The sequence below is a fragment of the Onychomys torridus genome, chromosome 18 (assembly GCF_903995425.1).
Source record: "Onychomys torridus chromosome 18, mOncTor1.1, whole genome shotgun sequence".
Lineage (NCBI taxonomy): Eukaryota > Metazoa > Chordata > Mammalia > Rodentia > Cricetidae > Onychomys > Onychomys torridus.
Genome location: NC_050460.1, coordinates 11561611 through 11578608, shown reverse-complemented (window position 1 = coordinate 11578608; position 16998 = coordinate 11561611). Strand labels below are relative to the sequence as shown.

Sequence of the window (16998 nt, the reverse complement as noted above, 5' to 3'; positions counted from 1 at the left end):
AAGTAAAAAGAATCAAGGACAGCTGCTTAAAAGTTCACTGCTAATTTTCCTGCCCTGTGACAATCTCAGCACCTCTAAACTATTCTTTATTTATTAAAGGAAAAAAAAATCCTTAAACCAAAAGCTGCAACTTTTCAAACTCTATTCCATGAGGGCTATTATATGAAGAGTAAACAACCACCACAGATACAAGACAAACATGGTTTTACTTTCCAACCAGGAGTTTAGAATTGTTAAATGAACTGGTTCTATAAATGTTAAAAAAAGAAAAAAAGAAAAAAAAAACAACGGACTATGTATGGATGTACATAAAGAGAGAAAATAGGAAAACCGTGAAAACTTGAAGGCTTGGTGAGATGGCTCAACTTTAGAGTGGCACATGCCTTTAACCCCAGCATTCTGGAGGCAAAGGCAGGTAGACTTCTGTGAGGTCGAGGCCAACTATGTAAGTTGGTCTACACAGCAAGTTACAAGACAGCCATGGCTACATCGAGAGACCTTATCTCAATCAACAAAACAGAGTGCACAATGTTATTGGAGATGACCAAAGTTTCGTTTCTAGCAACCACATGAGGTCGCTCACAAACTACCTGTAACTTCACCTCCATGGGGATCTGATGTGTCTTGCCTCTATAGGAACCTCAATTCATATATGCATGCACACACAGACACACAAACATACATATAATTGAAAATAGTAACAAGTTTTTTTTTTTAAGAAAGCAAAAGCTTATTTCATCCAAAGTCTTGTAAAACTTCTACTACCTTAAAACCAAATAGAACAGATATTCAAGAGTGATACAAAGCAACATTAAAAAAAAAAATCAATTCCCAAAGATAACCATCAAATTTAAGACTTTTGTGATAAAGACCACAAAAAATTGGGGCAATTTGAAAGATAATATGAACAGATACTTTTATTTAAAGCATTAAATTTGTATAAATAGCTAGATTTTCTTCAACTTTTGAAAACATGTCTAATTATATTTTGAGTAAACATAAAACATGAGTTGTGAAAATGTTATCGTTTTACTACTAATATCTATAAAAATAGTGAATATTTTAAACCATTTTCCATCTTTCATTTAGTAGTAAGTAAGGGTAATTTTTACAAGACACAAAGTCTATTTTAGTGAACTTTTCTAAGCTATAATCAGCATCACAATTCCCAAATATTTAGTAATGAATGTAGCACCATACAGAGAAGGGTGCAAGTATGACAAAGAGATTTATGACACTAAAATTTTCTAAACTACACCAGAGCATTTATCTACATGCAAGGACTTCAGTGTTCTTGCACTCATGATGTGCATGTTGATGTGTCTATACCTGTTTACATATAAAATGGGGGAAACAGCACCTATTCCCTAGGGCTACAATGAAAGTAAAAAGAGAATATACATTAAAAGTCCTTCAAAAAATGGAGAAACTAAAAAGGAGTGCAGAATACTATACAAAATAATATCCGTTACCATAAAGTAATGACTATCTAATGCTCTTAACGGGCAGAAGCTCATCAAGATGTTTGTGCTTCCAGCTTCCCACTTTTCAACTATATAAAGAACCAAAAAGAAGTATGTACATATAACACACGATGGTTAAAAAAAAAAAAAAAAGTCCTAAATCTTAAGAAACACTATTTAGCAAAAGTGAAGCCAGTTGATAAATAAGAATAAAAATATTTTCTTGTAGATAACAAAAGTTTGTCCAGATGAAGATAAAGATTTGTTTTATAAAACACAAATTATTGCTAGCACTAAAAGTGTATGTCATCCTAGTATTATGTTTTTTAAGAAGCATGCATGCAGGTACAGATGGTGGCCAGAAGAGGGCTTCCAGTCACCTGGAGTTACAGACAGTTAGGAGCTGCCATGTGGGTTCAAGGAAACTTAAGTCCCCTGGAGGAACAGCCAGTACTCATAACCACTGAGCCATCTCTGTGGCCCTTTATTTTCAAATTTTAAAACCAAAATATACTCAACTCTAATTCAGGATTAATGGGCATTACATTATAAAGACGTACTGAAGTACTAAGTATGTCAGTCTTGTTCATTCCTTTCTCAAGATTAAGAAATCTGCTCAGACAAAACTACATTCTGCCCATCTAACATCCTCATTTTTCTACTCTGGCTACCAAATTTTAAGCCCATTTCAACTAATAGCCATTATTTCTTTCTGCAAGTTGCATATACAAATCTTAAGTTTCTAAAATCCATTCTGACTCCTTTTTAAAGCAGTATCTTGTATATTTTGGCTTACCTGTTTCTTTAGAGTTTCTGACTAAAAAGACATCAAAGTCTACTGATTTTGGCCTAACTGGCAATTGTTCAGGATCTAGCTTTGGTTTTGATACTGGCTCAGTTTCAATCTTTGAAGAAATTGTAGAAACTTCTCCATTAATTCTGAAATGAGAAAAACAAACATGCAAAAATCACTTGAAGGCAAAATAGAACTTTTAAATATTGACTGAATGGCAAAAAGATTTTGTTTAATACTAGTTTCCATCTGTTCTGTAAAGCTATGTATGAACACAAGCTTCTAGTCCTAAGACTGATCATAACAAAATCAGAAATGCAAGAAGAGTTTAAGTGAATTCATTGATTCTGAATATTAGATTAACATTTAAAGAGTTAACAGTCTACAAAGAAGTAACTCTATGGAAAATGGACATTTAAACTAGGCAAGGCAACAGAGCCTTTCAGGTAAGGAAGTAATCAATGTCTAATAAAGCAGTTTAGAGCTTACTTGGCTACTGGAGGTGGAGGAGGAACTGGTTTGTCTGGTCGCTTTGGGTACACTGTTCCAGGAGACCGCAATAAATTATTAGCTTTGGTAGGTGGAGTGGGCTTTTTGGGTGGGACTTGAGGAGCAGCTGGTTTAGAAGGTTTCTGTTCCAGCAGTGATTTTTCATCTGATGATTAAAAAATACTTATTAACAATCAAAACTATTTAGGTTTTTTTAAGGCAAAAATTACTAACCTTCACATTCTACGTGAATAAGCATATGTTGTTTGGAGGTTGAACTTTAACGTGTCTAAGTATCTTTTGAAAATTACCCAATGGAGTCAGAACTCATTAAAAACCTGATTACAGGGCTAGAGAGATGGCTCAGCCATTAAGAGCACTGGCTGTTCTTCCGGAGGTCCTGAGTTCAATTCCCAGCAACCACATGGTGGCTCACAACCATCTGTAATGAGATCTGATGCCCTCTTCTGGCCTGTAAGTGCACATGCAGACAGAATACTGTATGCATAAGTAAATAAATCTTTTTTCAAACGTTTAAAAATTAAATAAATAAATAAAAACTTGGTTACAAATAACATGTGCTTTTTCTTATGCTTCTAGTAACCTTTGCTTACTACTGAGGTGGTAATAAGAAATAGGTATTTCTTATTAGATACAAAAATGCTTAAGTAACAGTATTATGAATAACTGTATGCCAGTCATTAAAAACAACTTCACCAGCAAAAAGGCACCAAACACTTATGTTCCTACACATAGCATATTTGCTTCCTTATCTTTTTGCTTTTTTTTTTTTTCCCCTGAGACAAGGTTTCTCTGTGTAGTTTTGGTGTCTATTGTGGATCTTGGTCTATAGACCAGGCTGTCCTCGAACTCAGAGATTGGCCTGGATCTGCCTCCTGGGATTAAAAGCGTGTGCCACCACTGGGTGCTTCCTTATCTTTTCAAGTACACAGTTCAGATCCACACAGTAGTGAGTGTGACAGACACAATTAAAAAATAATAAACTTAGGACTATCACTGAATGACTATTTGTCTTCAAAAATAATGTTTATAAAAGTCTACAAATAGTTTTATGAAATTTCCTTAGTCAGAAACTAGTGAGTATTAAACTTGAACCAATATCACAAGACACAGCACACCTCCTTCAAAATTACAAATTTTGCTTTAAAATAACAAAAATATAAAACATAGAAGCTGGAGAGGAGGCTCAGCAGTTAAGGGCTGCTCTTTCAGAGGACCTGGCTCCGGTTCCTAGAACCTACATAACTCACTGTTTGTGCCTCTAATTCCAAGGATCTAATGCCTTCTTCTGGTCTCCTTGGTAACAGGCACACATACAGTGCACATACATACATTCAGGCAAATACTTATAAAATCAAGACAAGTAAGTATGACTACCTCTACTCTACCATGTATATAATTACTACTCCCTTAGAGCTTATGAAAAAATAGCAATCTGCTAAAGTACTGACCATTATTCAAGACAAAAGTCTGTTGTTTTGTTGTCTTTTGTTCTCTTAAGACAAGGTCTCTCTAGTAATAGTCCTTGGCTGTCCTGGAACTCACTAAGTAGACCAGGCTGCACTAGAGCTCGCAGGGAGCCTCCTGCCTCTGCCTCCCTAGTATTATTACTAAGATTATAGGCATGTGCCACCATGCCTAGCTAAAAGTCTCCTTTTACATGGCCTCAAAATATAGTTATGTGGGCTGGAGAGATGGCTCAGAGGTTAAGAGCACCAACTGCTCTTCCAGAGGTCCTGAGTTCAATTCCCAGCACCCACATGGTGGCTCACAACCATCTGTAATGAGATCTGGCACCCTCTTCTGTGTACATAATAAATAAATTAAAAAATATTTTACAGAACATAGCACATAGGGCTCTCTGCTTAGATTAGCCCTCCCTCTAGCCCACTCCCACTCTTGGGAGTCTTTCTCTTGTCATAATAAACTGTCCTATCCTATTTCTAACCATGTGTTCCTGGTGCAATCCTTTGCCCTGGGACACAGTAGCCTCTGAACTCAGACTGTAGCTCTGAACTAAGCATGTTTCCCCTGACACTCTGGGCGTACAGGCAAAGTCTGTAAGCCCCAAGCAAATCCCCACATGCTCACTTTGTGCAGAACCCCATACTCAGGTACTCTGGCATAATTGACTTAGCAATCCTAAAAGCCTATGTCTGTGTCTTCAACTCTGCAAGAGCATGAGGTTCTGACTTCTTTCCTAATGCCTATAATGTGCCTTTAGAACAGGCTAAGAATCTACAAAACTCAAGACATATCAGACTTAAATGTAAAGACAAAAATATAAAATTTCCTACAATGCAACACAAGAAAGATGAAAATGGTCTTGGGTATGATGATGATTTCCACCTGTGGTAAAAGGAGAGAACTCCCAAAAGTTGTCCTGTACTCACATACACATCCTTAGACACACAAATTATATATACACACACATAACAATCAATCTCTTTAAAAAAAAATCTAAAACTTCAGAAAAAAAGAAAATAAACAAAATTTCTGTTCTACAAGAAAAATAAGCCACACAATGGAAAAAGTGTGTCTGCAAAAAACACATGTGATAAAGGGCAGCTACTCAACAAAGAATTCTTAAACTCAGTTAAAAAAAAAAAAAAAAAAAAAAACTACACAGACAAAAGATCTAACATACACGTCACCAAAGATACACAGCTGTCAAGTAAATGAAAAGATGTTCAATATCAGATGTCATTAGGAAAGTGAGAACCACGAGACAACCATCACACAGCTACCAGAAACACAAAGCAGAGAAAACATTACATGGTGCCAAGAATATGAAACAAATTTTCACTGTTAGGAGGAATACAACACAGCATAGCCACTTTGAGAATAGTTTGGCAGTTGCTTAAAAAACTAAACACACCCTTACCAAATGATCCAGCGATTTCATCCTTGGTATTTAAATGAACTAAAATGTATGTTTAAAATCTGCATACATGTTTATATCAGCTTTGCTTATAACTACAAAAACTTAGAACCAATCCAAATACTCCTCAGTATACACAGACAATGAAACAGTAGTGCTGTGGGATGTCTTTCTGGATGCTGTGAATATGTGTTGCTCTCACTGGTTGATAAATAAAGCTGTTTGGCCAATGGCGAGGTAGAATAAGGTTAGGTGGTACATTCAAACTGAAGATGGAGATGCAGAAGGGTAGAGTCACAGCAGATGCTTTGAGCCACTGCCAAGAGAAGCAAGATGTGAAGAACAGGTAATGCCACGAAGACAAGTGGAAAGCAGATTAACAGGAATGGGTTGAATTAAGTTGTAAGAGCTAGTTAGTATTGAGCTTAAGCCTTAAGTCATACAGTTTGTAAGTAATATTAAAGCCTCTGAGTGATTATTTTATAAGTGGCTGAGGGATCATGGGTGGGAGAGATTCATCCGGAGAAAATTCCAGCTACATTTGGTGCCCAGATATGGTGGCAAGAGTTTCCACCTAAAACTTACAAGAACTCAAGAAGAGATTCTAGAATGGAACTAAGAGCAGCTTCCTAGTTTGTGTCTCTCATTAAGGGTATGGTAGAGATGCAACCCCTGGTCAAGCCAGCCCCTTCAGTCTCTCACAGGCTGCCATACAAGAGGCTCGGGAGCACAGCCGCAGGTGTAAAAACACAGGCATACTATATTTTCCAGAATTGGGGAGGTAAGCATGACTCATTGGTAACTGAGCCATGTGGAAAAGCTGAGCAAGACAGAGCCAGCAGCCAGGGCTCCCCACTTTTGTGCTAGCCATGCAGCTTAAGTGTTTAAAAATCAAAGTCCTCTCGCAACATAATAATTAAAGCACTAAACATACAGAATAAAGCAACATAGATGAAGTAAAAAAAAAAAATTCCATGATAAAACCAGATTTTAAACCAATATCTCTCCACAAATCCAGCCCTACAGAAAGCACTTGAAGGAAAAATCCAACCTAAGGAAGTTAGATACACCCATGAAAACACAGGCAATATATAGTCCCATATCAACAAATACCAAAGAAGGGAAACATACAACACTACCACCAAAACATAACAGGAATTAACAATAACTGGTCATTAATATCCATCAATATCAATGGTCTCAATTCATCTATAAAAAGACACAGGCTAACAGAATGGATATGAAAACAAGATCCATCCATTTGCTGCATATAAGAAACACACCTCGACTTCAAAGACAGACAGCATCTCAGAATAAAAGGCTGGGAAAAGACTTTTCAATCAAATGGATCTAAGAAGCAAGCTGGTGTAGCTATCCTAATATCTGATAAAATAGACTTCAAACTGAATTTAATCAAAAGACATCGGGAAGGACACTACATATTTATCACAGGGTAAATCCGACAAGATGAAGTCTCAATTCTGAATATTATGCCCCAAATACAAGGGCACCGACATTCATAAAAGAAACATTACTAAAGCTTAAATCACACAGCAAACCCCATATACTAATAGTGGGAGACTTCCATACCCCATTCTCACCAATAGACTGGTCTGCCAGACAGAAACTTAACAAACAAATAAGGGAACGAACAGACATTATGACTCAAATAGACTTAATAGAGATCTACAGAATACTCCACTCTAAGACAAAGGACCCCATGGAACCTTCTCCAAAATCGACCACATGCTTGGTCACAAAGCAAATCTCAACACATACCAAAAAAAAGGAAATAACCTCCTGTTTCTTATTAGACCACCATGGCTCTGGAAGCATCATGATCCCTGACCACAAGCTCTAGTATGGAACTATAGTAATAAAAACAACTTGGAACTGACATTAAAAACTGACATGTGGACCAATGGAATCGAATTGAAGACCCTGACATTAATCTACATGCCTATGAACATATGATTTTTGACAAAGAAGCCAAAACTGTACCATAGAAAAGAGAAAGCATCCTCAACAAATGATGCTGGCATAACTGGATGTCAACATGCAGAAGATTGCAAATAGATCCATATCTGTCACCATATACAAAACTCAAGTCCAAGTGGATCAAAAACCTCAACATAAATCCAGTTACACTGGACTTGATAGAAGAGAAAGTAGAAAGTAGTCTGGAATGAATTGGCACAGGAGACCACTTCCTAAATATAATACCGGTAGCACAGACACTGAGAGAGACAATAAATGGGACCTACTGAAACCGAGAAGCTTTTTTGAGCACTTGTCAGTAAGACCAAACGACAGCCTACAGAATTGGAAAAGATCTTCACCAACACCACAGCTGACAGAGAGCTGATCTCCAAAATATAAAAAGAACTCAAAAAGCTAGACTTCAAAATACTGAACAATCCAATTAAAAAATGAGCCACAGAGCTTAACAAAGAATTCTCAACAGAAGAATCTCAAATGTCTGAAAGGCATTTAAGGAATTGCTCACCGTCCTTAGTCATCAGGGAAATGCAAATCAAAACAACTCTGAGATACCATCTTACCCCTGTCAGAATGGCTAAGATCAAGAACACTGAAGACAGCTTATGTTGGAGAAGATGTGGAGCAAGGGGAACACTCCTCCCCTGTTGGGGGGAAGACAAACTTGTACAGGCACTCTGGAATCAGTATGACAGTTTCTCAGAAAATTGGGAATAAATCTTCCTCAAAACCCAGTTATAGCACTCTTGGGCATATGCTTAAGGAATGTTCAATCTTACAAGGCCACATGCTCAACTATGTTCATATCAGCATTATTCATAATAGCAAGAAACTAGAAACAACCTAGATGCCCCTCAACTGAAGAATGGATAAAGAAAATGTGGCACATATACACAATGGAGTAAATGTTTCTTACTCAGCAGTAAAAAACAATGATGATATGAAATTTGCAGGCAAATGGATGGAACTAGAAAATATCATCTTGAGTGAGGTAACCCAGACTCAGAAGGACAAACATAGTATGAACTCACTCATAAGTAGTTACTAAATGGGAAGGAAGGGATAGCCAGACTGCAACCCACAACTCCAGAGAGGCTAGCTAACAGGGAAAGACCTTAGGAGGGACACATGGGTGACCCTGCAAAGGAGTAGATGAGATCTACGTGAGCGGACTGGGTTTGGGGTGGTGGTGGCAGAGGGCAAGGAGTGGGGGATAACATAGGGAAATGGGAAGGTCAAGCTGGAACAGGGACAGAGTGGGAGGGCAGGGAGGAAGATACCATGATATATGAGGACATCATGGGAATAGGAAGAGGAAGGGTGCTGGGGAGGCTCTCAGGAATCCACAAGGTTGACCCCAACTTGGTCTCCTGGCAGTGGTCTAGAGGGTGCCTGGACCGGTCTACTCTGGTGACCAGCCGAGCAAATAACCTAGCTGTTATCATAGAGCCTTTGTTCAGTGACTGATGGAGGCAGATGCAGAAATTCAAGGCCAGGCACCAGGCTGAGCTCTGGGAATCCAATTGATGAGAGAGAGGAGAGATACTGAAGGCAAGGGACATTGAGATCATGATGGGAGAACATGCAGAGATGACTGACCACATTAGTGGAAGCCCATGAACTGTGGACTGGTTCCTGTAGCACCCCCATGGGACTGGACTAAGCCCTCTGGATATGGAAGACGCTTGTTTGGCTCGAACTGTTTGGGGGACACCCAGCGAGGGGGGTCAGGATCTGTCCCTGGTCTATGGACAGGCTTCTGGGAATCCAGTGCCTGGGGTGTGATGTACAGCCTTGGTGCAGTGGGAAGGGGCTTGGATCTGCCTAGGCTCAGTGTGCTGAGCTCTGCTGACTCCCCATGGGAGGCCTCAATTTGGAGGATGTGGGGATGTGGGGTGGCTTGGGAGAGAGGGCTGGGGGGTGAGAGGAGGGAGGAGGGGAATCTGTGGATAGTATGTGGAGTGAGTAGAAAATTTCTTAATAAAGAAAAAGGGGGGAAAAAAAAGAGTTTAAAATCTCTCTTGCCGGGCAGTGGTGGCACATGCCTTTAATCCCAGCACTTGGGAGGCAGAGGCAGGTGGATCTTTGTGAGTTTGAGGCCAGCCTGGTCTACAAAGCAAGATCCAGGAAAGGTGCAAAGCTACACAGAGAAACCCTGTCTCGAAGGAAAAAAAAAAAACAACTCTCTTGATCAGAAAAGAATTACAGATACACAATAAGAAACGATTCAAATGGAAGAAACTCTAAACGAGTTACACTATGTTTCAAAATATTGGTAAGCTTGAGAGAAAAAAATAAAAAGGGTAGAAAAAGTCCTTAAAAGAGAAATACAGCATTAAAAAAATATAATAAACCACATAAAGATGGAAATTACACAAAGAATCTGGATATTGCATATTATTTTGTTGTCTTTGGGATTTTTAACTGCAGAGACATTTGATTGTACAGGCTACTAAGTTAAGCCAATATGTATATTTTAAAGGTATCCAGACTTCAAAATTTGGGTCTTAAGGATATGTTGCTTTGGAAAAGAGGTTCTGCTTTTGTTTCCACAGAAGATGAGAACCTGTGGATGGTTTCAGGCTAAAATGGTTTGATCAAGCAAGAACCCCTGAAAAATCTCCAATGTGAATATCCAATATTTAAGAGTGTCTCTGTTGTATCCTGAGTTCTGCATCCAGAAATGCTTCAAGGCTGCTGGTTGAGATGATCCAGCCTCACAGGCCACTCCAGTCAGGACTTGACCATAATCCTAAATATTCTTTGGGTCCCCATAAGATTACCAGTGCCCCCAATCAGCAGAAAGTGGCCTAGAAAACTACACTCACATTCCCCCCAAAACAGATTTTTTTGTTCAGAATGTTGGTTACAAATTGTTATGGATAATGGTTAAGAAAAAAACTGAACAAAGGAGTTTAGATTCAAGGTTTTTGTTTTGAAAAAAAAAGGGGGGGGGGAATGCTGTGAGATAATGCTGTTGTACACTGTAAAGATTTGTCACTCCTATTGGTTTAATAAAATGCTGATTGGCCAGTAGCTAGGTAGGAAGTGTAGGTGAGGTGACGGACTAGAAGAAGGCTGGGAAGAGGAAAGACAGAGATAGAGTCACATGTCAGATGCAGAGGAAGTAAGATGAGAATGCTAGACTGAGCAAAGGTACCAAGTCACGTGGCTAAACATAGACAAGAACTATGGGTTAATTTAAGTGTAAGAGCTAGTTAATTATAAGCCTGAGCAATAGGCCAAACAGTTTATAATTAATACAAGCCTCAGTGTGTTTATTTGGGGCTGAACGACTGTAGGACCAGGCAGAACAGAAACTTCCGCTTACACAGTAGTAAAATCAAATGAGATACCAAGTCATGAAAAACTATGGGTAGATTTTTATATACATAGTAAATCAAAGAAACCAATAAAAATGGCCACACACTTCAAATAATAGGAAATGCAAAAGTACAGAAACAGGTGAGGAAAAAGTGACAGCCAAAGGTTAGGATGGAAGGAAATCTGAGATTGAGCAGATGTTCAGGACAATGAAATTATTCTGATGGCAGAACAGTGGATACATGTCACTATGCATTTGTCCACCCAACGGAATAATCAATACACAGTAAACTCAACTGTATGAACTCTTAAAATAATGGCATGTCAATTATAGTTACGACTACCAGTCATAACCAACACACTACTCCAATGCAGAATGTTTATAGTGGAGGAAAATGTGCAAGAGCACTTGTATTTTTAGTTTAGCTGTCCTTCATTCCTCTCATTATTATTCTGAGTATGTGTGTGCATGATAGGGAATTGCACATGCCACAGCACATGTGTGGAGGTCATAGACAACCTTGATGTGGGTTTCAGAAATCAAACTCAGATCACCAGGTTTGTACAACAATGTACTTTTACCTACTGAGTCAATCCTGCTAGCCTTGGTTCAACTTTCTGTGACTCAAAAATTCTATGCTAGAAAGACAAGAGGAAGGAAAGAGAACAGATAGATGACCCTGAATATGCTATGAAGTACAAGCCAGACAAGGCACTAAAGTGCTAGAAATCAGTTAAAAAGACACAATAATTCAAGCAAGAGACAATGATAGGCTAAACTCTTAACATTGGCCATAGAAATAAGAGCACCCTGAAGCAAAATTCCAGTTTGTGCCCAATCTATTAGAGACAGACATCACAGATCTTTTTGTACAGGAAAAGACTTATGTGGTGATATATTGTGTACCCTAATAAATTTGCCTTAGGATCAGAGGACAGCCAGTCACTAGATTAGACAAGGTCAGGCAGTGGTGGCACTCACCTTTATCCTATCACTCAGGAGGCAGAGATCCATCTGGATCTCTGTGAGTTCAAGGCCACACTGGGCTACAGAGATTGATCCAGAATAGGAGAGAAAAAGAGCCAGGCAGTGGTGGTACACACCTTTAGTCCTAGCACTTGAGACTTCATGCCTTTGCTTGGAAACACACACTCCTTTAATCCCAGGAAGTATTATGGCAGGGCAGAGAAAGGTATATAAGGCATGAGGAAACAGAAACTCACTCTCTTTAGGCTGAGGATTTCACAGAGGTAAGAACTAGTGGCTGGCTGTTCTGCTTCTCTGATCTTTCAGCTTTCACCCTGATATCTGGCTCTGGGTTTTTTTTGTTTGTTTGTTTTTAATTAAAAGACCATCTAAGATTCAAACAACAGTCTTATGTTACTAAATTTAAAATGTTTTGACAAAATACGTGGTATCTAGGAAAAACTTGCCAAGTTCACATACAATGAGGTTAAAGAATAGTTAAATTCTAAAAACTTTTTAAAATTTATTTTCACAAAGTACCTGGTTTTTTGTACATAATATGAAATCATTAAATACTACATCTTACTGAAGGATTCATTTGCCTTTTTTTTTGGAGCTGAGGATTGAACCCAGGGCCTTGGGCTTGCTAGGCAAGCGCTCTACCACTAAATAAATCCCCAACCCCTCGTTTACTTTTTTAATGAATATAAATTATCAGTATGATGAAAGATTTAATTTCGTATCAGTTTGACACAATATTCATTCCTAGAAAACTCTTAACATTGTAAAGTAAGTAGTATATAAATGATCTATTGTGGTGGTCATGTTTCTTTAAGAGACAATCAAAGAAAGGACTTGTTGGGTAAGAGAGGAATCAGCCTTACCTTTTTCTTCAGACTTTAGAGGAAAAACTTTCTTCTCTGCAGCTAACAGGTCAGGCTTTGGAGCTAGGAAATGGGAAAGAAAGTGAACACTATCTTTTAAAAATAACATACAAGAATAGAACAAAAAGATAGTAATTTCTGGTATATGATGAAACACCAGAATTCAAATTAATTTCTTCATCTGTACTTGGATTAACAGCCTTAATGTTCCTTGATTTGGCATGTTTACCTTATGAATGCATCTATACCCACATTTTATTTCAGCTACAAAGCCATATAACAAGGACAGCATGATCATAACACACCTGAAATTGCAGCACTCAGGAGGTAGAGGCAGATTGTTTGTTTGAGTCTAACACGAGCTATCTAGTTATAGCTCAGGGTTCACCTTCGGCTACATAGTAAGTTCCCATCTCAAGAAACCAAAATCAAATAAAATTCCAAAACAAAAGAAGTGCACAAAACTTCCAAACTGTATTTAGGTATCTAGGAATACTTTGTATAAAGAAGCATTTGTTCAAAATAAATCCAAATAAAAATGTATACTATGGAGCCAGGTGTCATGGCACACACCTTTAATTCCAGCATTGGGGAGGCAGAGGCAGGCAGATCTTTCTGAGTTAAGGCAGCCTGGTCTACATAATGAGTTCCAGACTAGCCAAAGCTACATAGTGAAACCCTGTCTCAAATAGACAGACAGGTAGATGGATGAATGAATAAAAGAATAAATAAATATTGATTGAGTGACTGATTGATTAAACAAAGTAGAGTAGGTGACAGATTGATGACTCAGCACTTAAGAGAACTGGCTGTTCCTCCAGAAGACCCAGGGTTCAATTCTCACATAAATGTGGCAGCTCTTAAAACCATCTTTAACTCTGGGCCTAGGGTGGTCTGGTACCCTTTTCTGGCATCCGAAGGCATTGCATGCACTTGGTGCACAGATATGCATGCAGGCAAAACAACCATATGCATAATATTTAAAAAAAACATTTTTAAGTAGTATATTTCAGCCAAGTCAATCATAAAACAGGTTTAAACTTGATTAGTGTAGTAATTCAATATTTCTATTACTGAAGTATCTAAATTATTTCTAAGACCCTTGTTTTATTTTTGGAGACAGGGTCTAACTATACAGGCAGGCTGCCCTTGAATTTCCAATCTTAAAAGTGCTGAGATTACAGATATTCACCACCATGCTTGAGTAGAACCCTTATTTTATATCATTTATACTTTTTTAAAAAAGATGAGTAATGCATGTAAACATTTTTCATAGATCTAAAATATGTTAATATTCATTTTAATTGGTTTTGCTAACAATAAAATCCAATGGCTTACATTAAACTAAACATTTCATAACTTAAAAATATGAAAAAATCCATTTTTTTTTTTTTTTACAAACCTGGACCCTTTATAGGAGGAGGTGGTTTCTTTGGTTTCTGAGAGGGGAGAGAAAAAGTTAAAATTGATTAGCTATTTAAAGTTAAAATAAATTAATCTAAATTATATTGTTTCTCATCTCATTCTTGCCTAGAACAGTAAAATACTAAGAACATAAAAACTCTAGGAAAGGTCACTGAAAAAGATATTATATCCAAACAGATTCCTGGAGCAAAAGTCAGTCAGACACTTAAAAAAAAAAAAAAAAAAAATCAACTATTTGGTTAAAGCAAAAGAATCTTAGTGAGCAAAATGTTTTCATCCTCATCTAATTAGTTCTAGATTTCTGAACATCAATTTGCCCCTCTTCACAGCTCAGGGATAGAGGAACGGAGTGGATACTAAGACGAGAGAAGGGAAGGCCTGGTGCCCACGGGTACACTAGTGGCAGGACTGTATGGAAGTAACCAAGCACCTTCTTTATGGCTGCTCTACCAGAGGAACTCAGGCCTGGTACTACAATCCTGGTCAAAAGTATACAGAGCCAGAGGTCCTAGGGGAGGAGGGGGATACTACTGATGTTTTCTATGTGGACACGATATGGACATGACCACCTTTTAAATGTTTCTAGTTATACTCATAGATTAGTGCTGCTCTCTGCCTTAATCAGAGCAGCCTCTGCTTTCAAGCTATAGCTAATGCAGAGACTTGTGATAGGATAAAGTGCTAAGACTAAACTACTTTTCAGCACTCAGTGCTAAGTTGTCCATGTGTATCATCCCCACCAAGGCTCAGAAACATCACAGAAGTGGGTGAAGAAAGAAAGAACGTAAGAGATAAGAAGAGGGAGGGAGTTCTGTGAAGAGCTGGCTTTTAAAGGATATGACATGGTAATTGCATCCATGATCTCACAGCAGCAGTGGCTATTTGCCTTAGACTCAGCCCATCAGCATTGCATCCATCATGCCTTGAGGAGGGCTCAGAAGGCTCCCCTCCCCCAGAAGAGCTAGAGGCAGTAATGTCTTCTGGGTATGAGGTGTCATTCCTCTGGGGTGGCGCCATAGATAATTTGCCCTTGCTCAAGGATCAAGTAAATAAACTTCTATCCACAGTCACTCTAATTAAATGCAATTGATTACAAACAAAACTGAAAATAAAAGGGCTTGTTGGAAAGAATTTGGTGAGAAGGGGGATGTGATAAAAGAGGATGAGAAAGGGAGAATATGAACAATGTATATTACATGAACAAAACTGTGAAGATTAAGAAAAAAACCTTCAAGTACATCTGAGAAATTAAAAAACAAGAATAAAGGATAAACCTAGTTTTCATTCTTAAGTCTAAAGAACTCATAGATACAGTTAAAAGCAAATGACTTCTTTCCCCTCAATTTCTAAGCATTCATTCACTTTTTTTTTAACTTTTCCAGGTGAGAGCGCGAACTCAGTCCCCCACTACCAAATTAAGCAGTCAAGTTTCCTGCATTTGGGGAAATCGCAGGGGTACATTCATTCACTTTTAAGACTTAATTTAGTGTCTTAAAAAGTTTCTAACATTTTTAATTGGTTGCTCCAAATTAAGAATAACTAGTAAGTAATAAAATAAAAGCAGAAGAAACAGTGCTCCTTAAGGAAAGAATAAAAGTAGACTGAAAGCTCAATCAAACTGAGTGCAGTACAGCAAAGGAGAGAACTCAGACAGCCTAAGCTTCTATAAGTATTTGCCAATAATTAACTTGATTAAAGACTACGGAGATTAGCATGCTCTGCATGGGTGGAACTGAAGATTTATACAGCCTATTTTGCTGCATACACCTTACTGCTTTGCCTTCTAATTTGTAAGCTCAGGTAACCTTGCATATGGAGAAAGTGTCAAGGCATGACAAGGCAAAAAAGGTATCTAGTAGTATCTGAGAATTAATACAGAAATATTACATGTATAAGGAAGCAAACACTTGGCCTCACAATACCATAAAATAAACTGACACTTTTCGTTAACATTAAATTTCATTCAGAAAATTAAGAATCTATTCAACTTATATAAAGCCAGCTCTTTCTTTTTGTAAATCAGAAAAGGTAAAGTCATAGCTCGCTTTCAGTACACACAATGTCTAGAATAAAATACATGACTGAAATAAAATACTGTTTCACAGCAATTCAAATTTTACTTAGATGTACAATTTTATGAAGCTATGAAATGTACCCAGTAGCAATGTAAGAAACATTTACAAACAGTAAAGTATTCTCATTATTAAGAAGCAAACAGACTCTTACCGGAAAGTCTTTATCCAGCTCGCTTATCTGAACAGCAAAGTTATCTGGGAACACTCCTTCTTTGCCATTAAGCTCCCCCTTCCACCAGCCTACCTCTCCAGTCTCCTGAAACACAAACCAAATAGTTACACTAATGGAAGCCTCACATTCTCTTTTCTTTTTGGGGAGTGGGGGGTGGGAAGCTTACCAGGTAGCACAGGCTACCTCAAACTCACCATCCTCTTGCCCCACCTCTGCAGGCACAAGCTAGCAGTTATCAATGATGAGGGTGAAGTCCACAATGAGCTAAGACGAACTCATTACCTTTAAAGGGCATCAACTGGGGGGGGGGGGGGGGGGGGGGCAAACTCAACCAACAGTCAAGTTCCTGGAAAAATACTCCCTGCACACGACTTGTAGCAGCAGTTAGACAACTGGGTTTAATACCTAGGTGTGGTGCTACATACCCTTAAACCCCTGACACTCACAGACCTCTGTGAGTTCAAGGCCAACCTAGTCTACATGGCAAGTTCCACGTTAGCCAGAGT

At 38.3% G+C, this 16998-nt stretch overlaps 1 protein-coding gene across 1 annotated transcript in view; it reads right to left on the bottom strand.

The window, feature by feature from the left end:
- The window catches only part of LOC118569609 (CD2 associated protein), a 98165-nt gene that overhangs the window by 19890 nt on the left and 61277 nt on the right, over nucleotides 1-16998 (bottom strand). Inside the window, exons 9-13 of the mRNA XM_036167629.1 lie at nucleotides 16472-16576; nucleotides 14223-14259; nucleotides 12821-12883; nucleotides 2746-2911; nucleotides 2260-2402 (exon numbers count right to left, since the gene is read on the bottom strand). Coding sequence (XP_036023522.1) covers nucleotides 2260-2402; nucleotides 2746-2911; nucleotides 12821-12883; nucleotides 14223-14259; nucleotides 16472-16576 — 514 coding nt within the window. The remainder of the gene's footprint in view (nucleotides 1-2259; nucleotides 2403-2745; nucleotides 2912-12820; nucleotides 12884-14222; nucleotides 14260-16471; nucleotides 16577-16998) is intronic.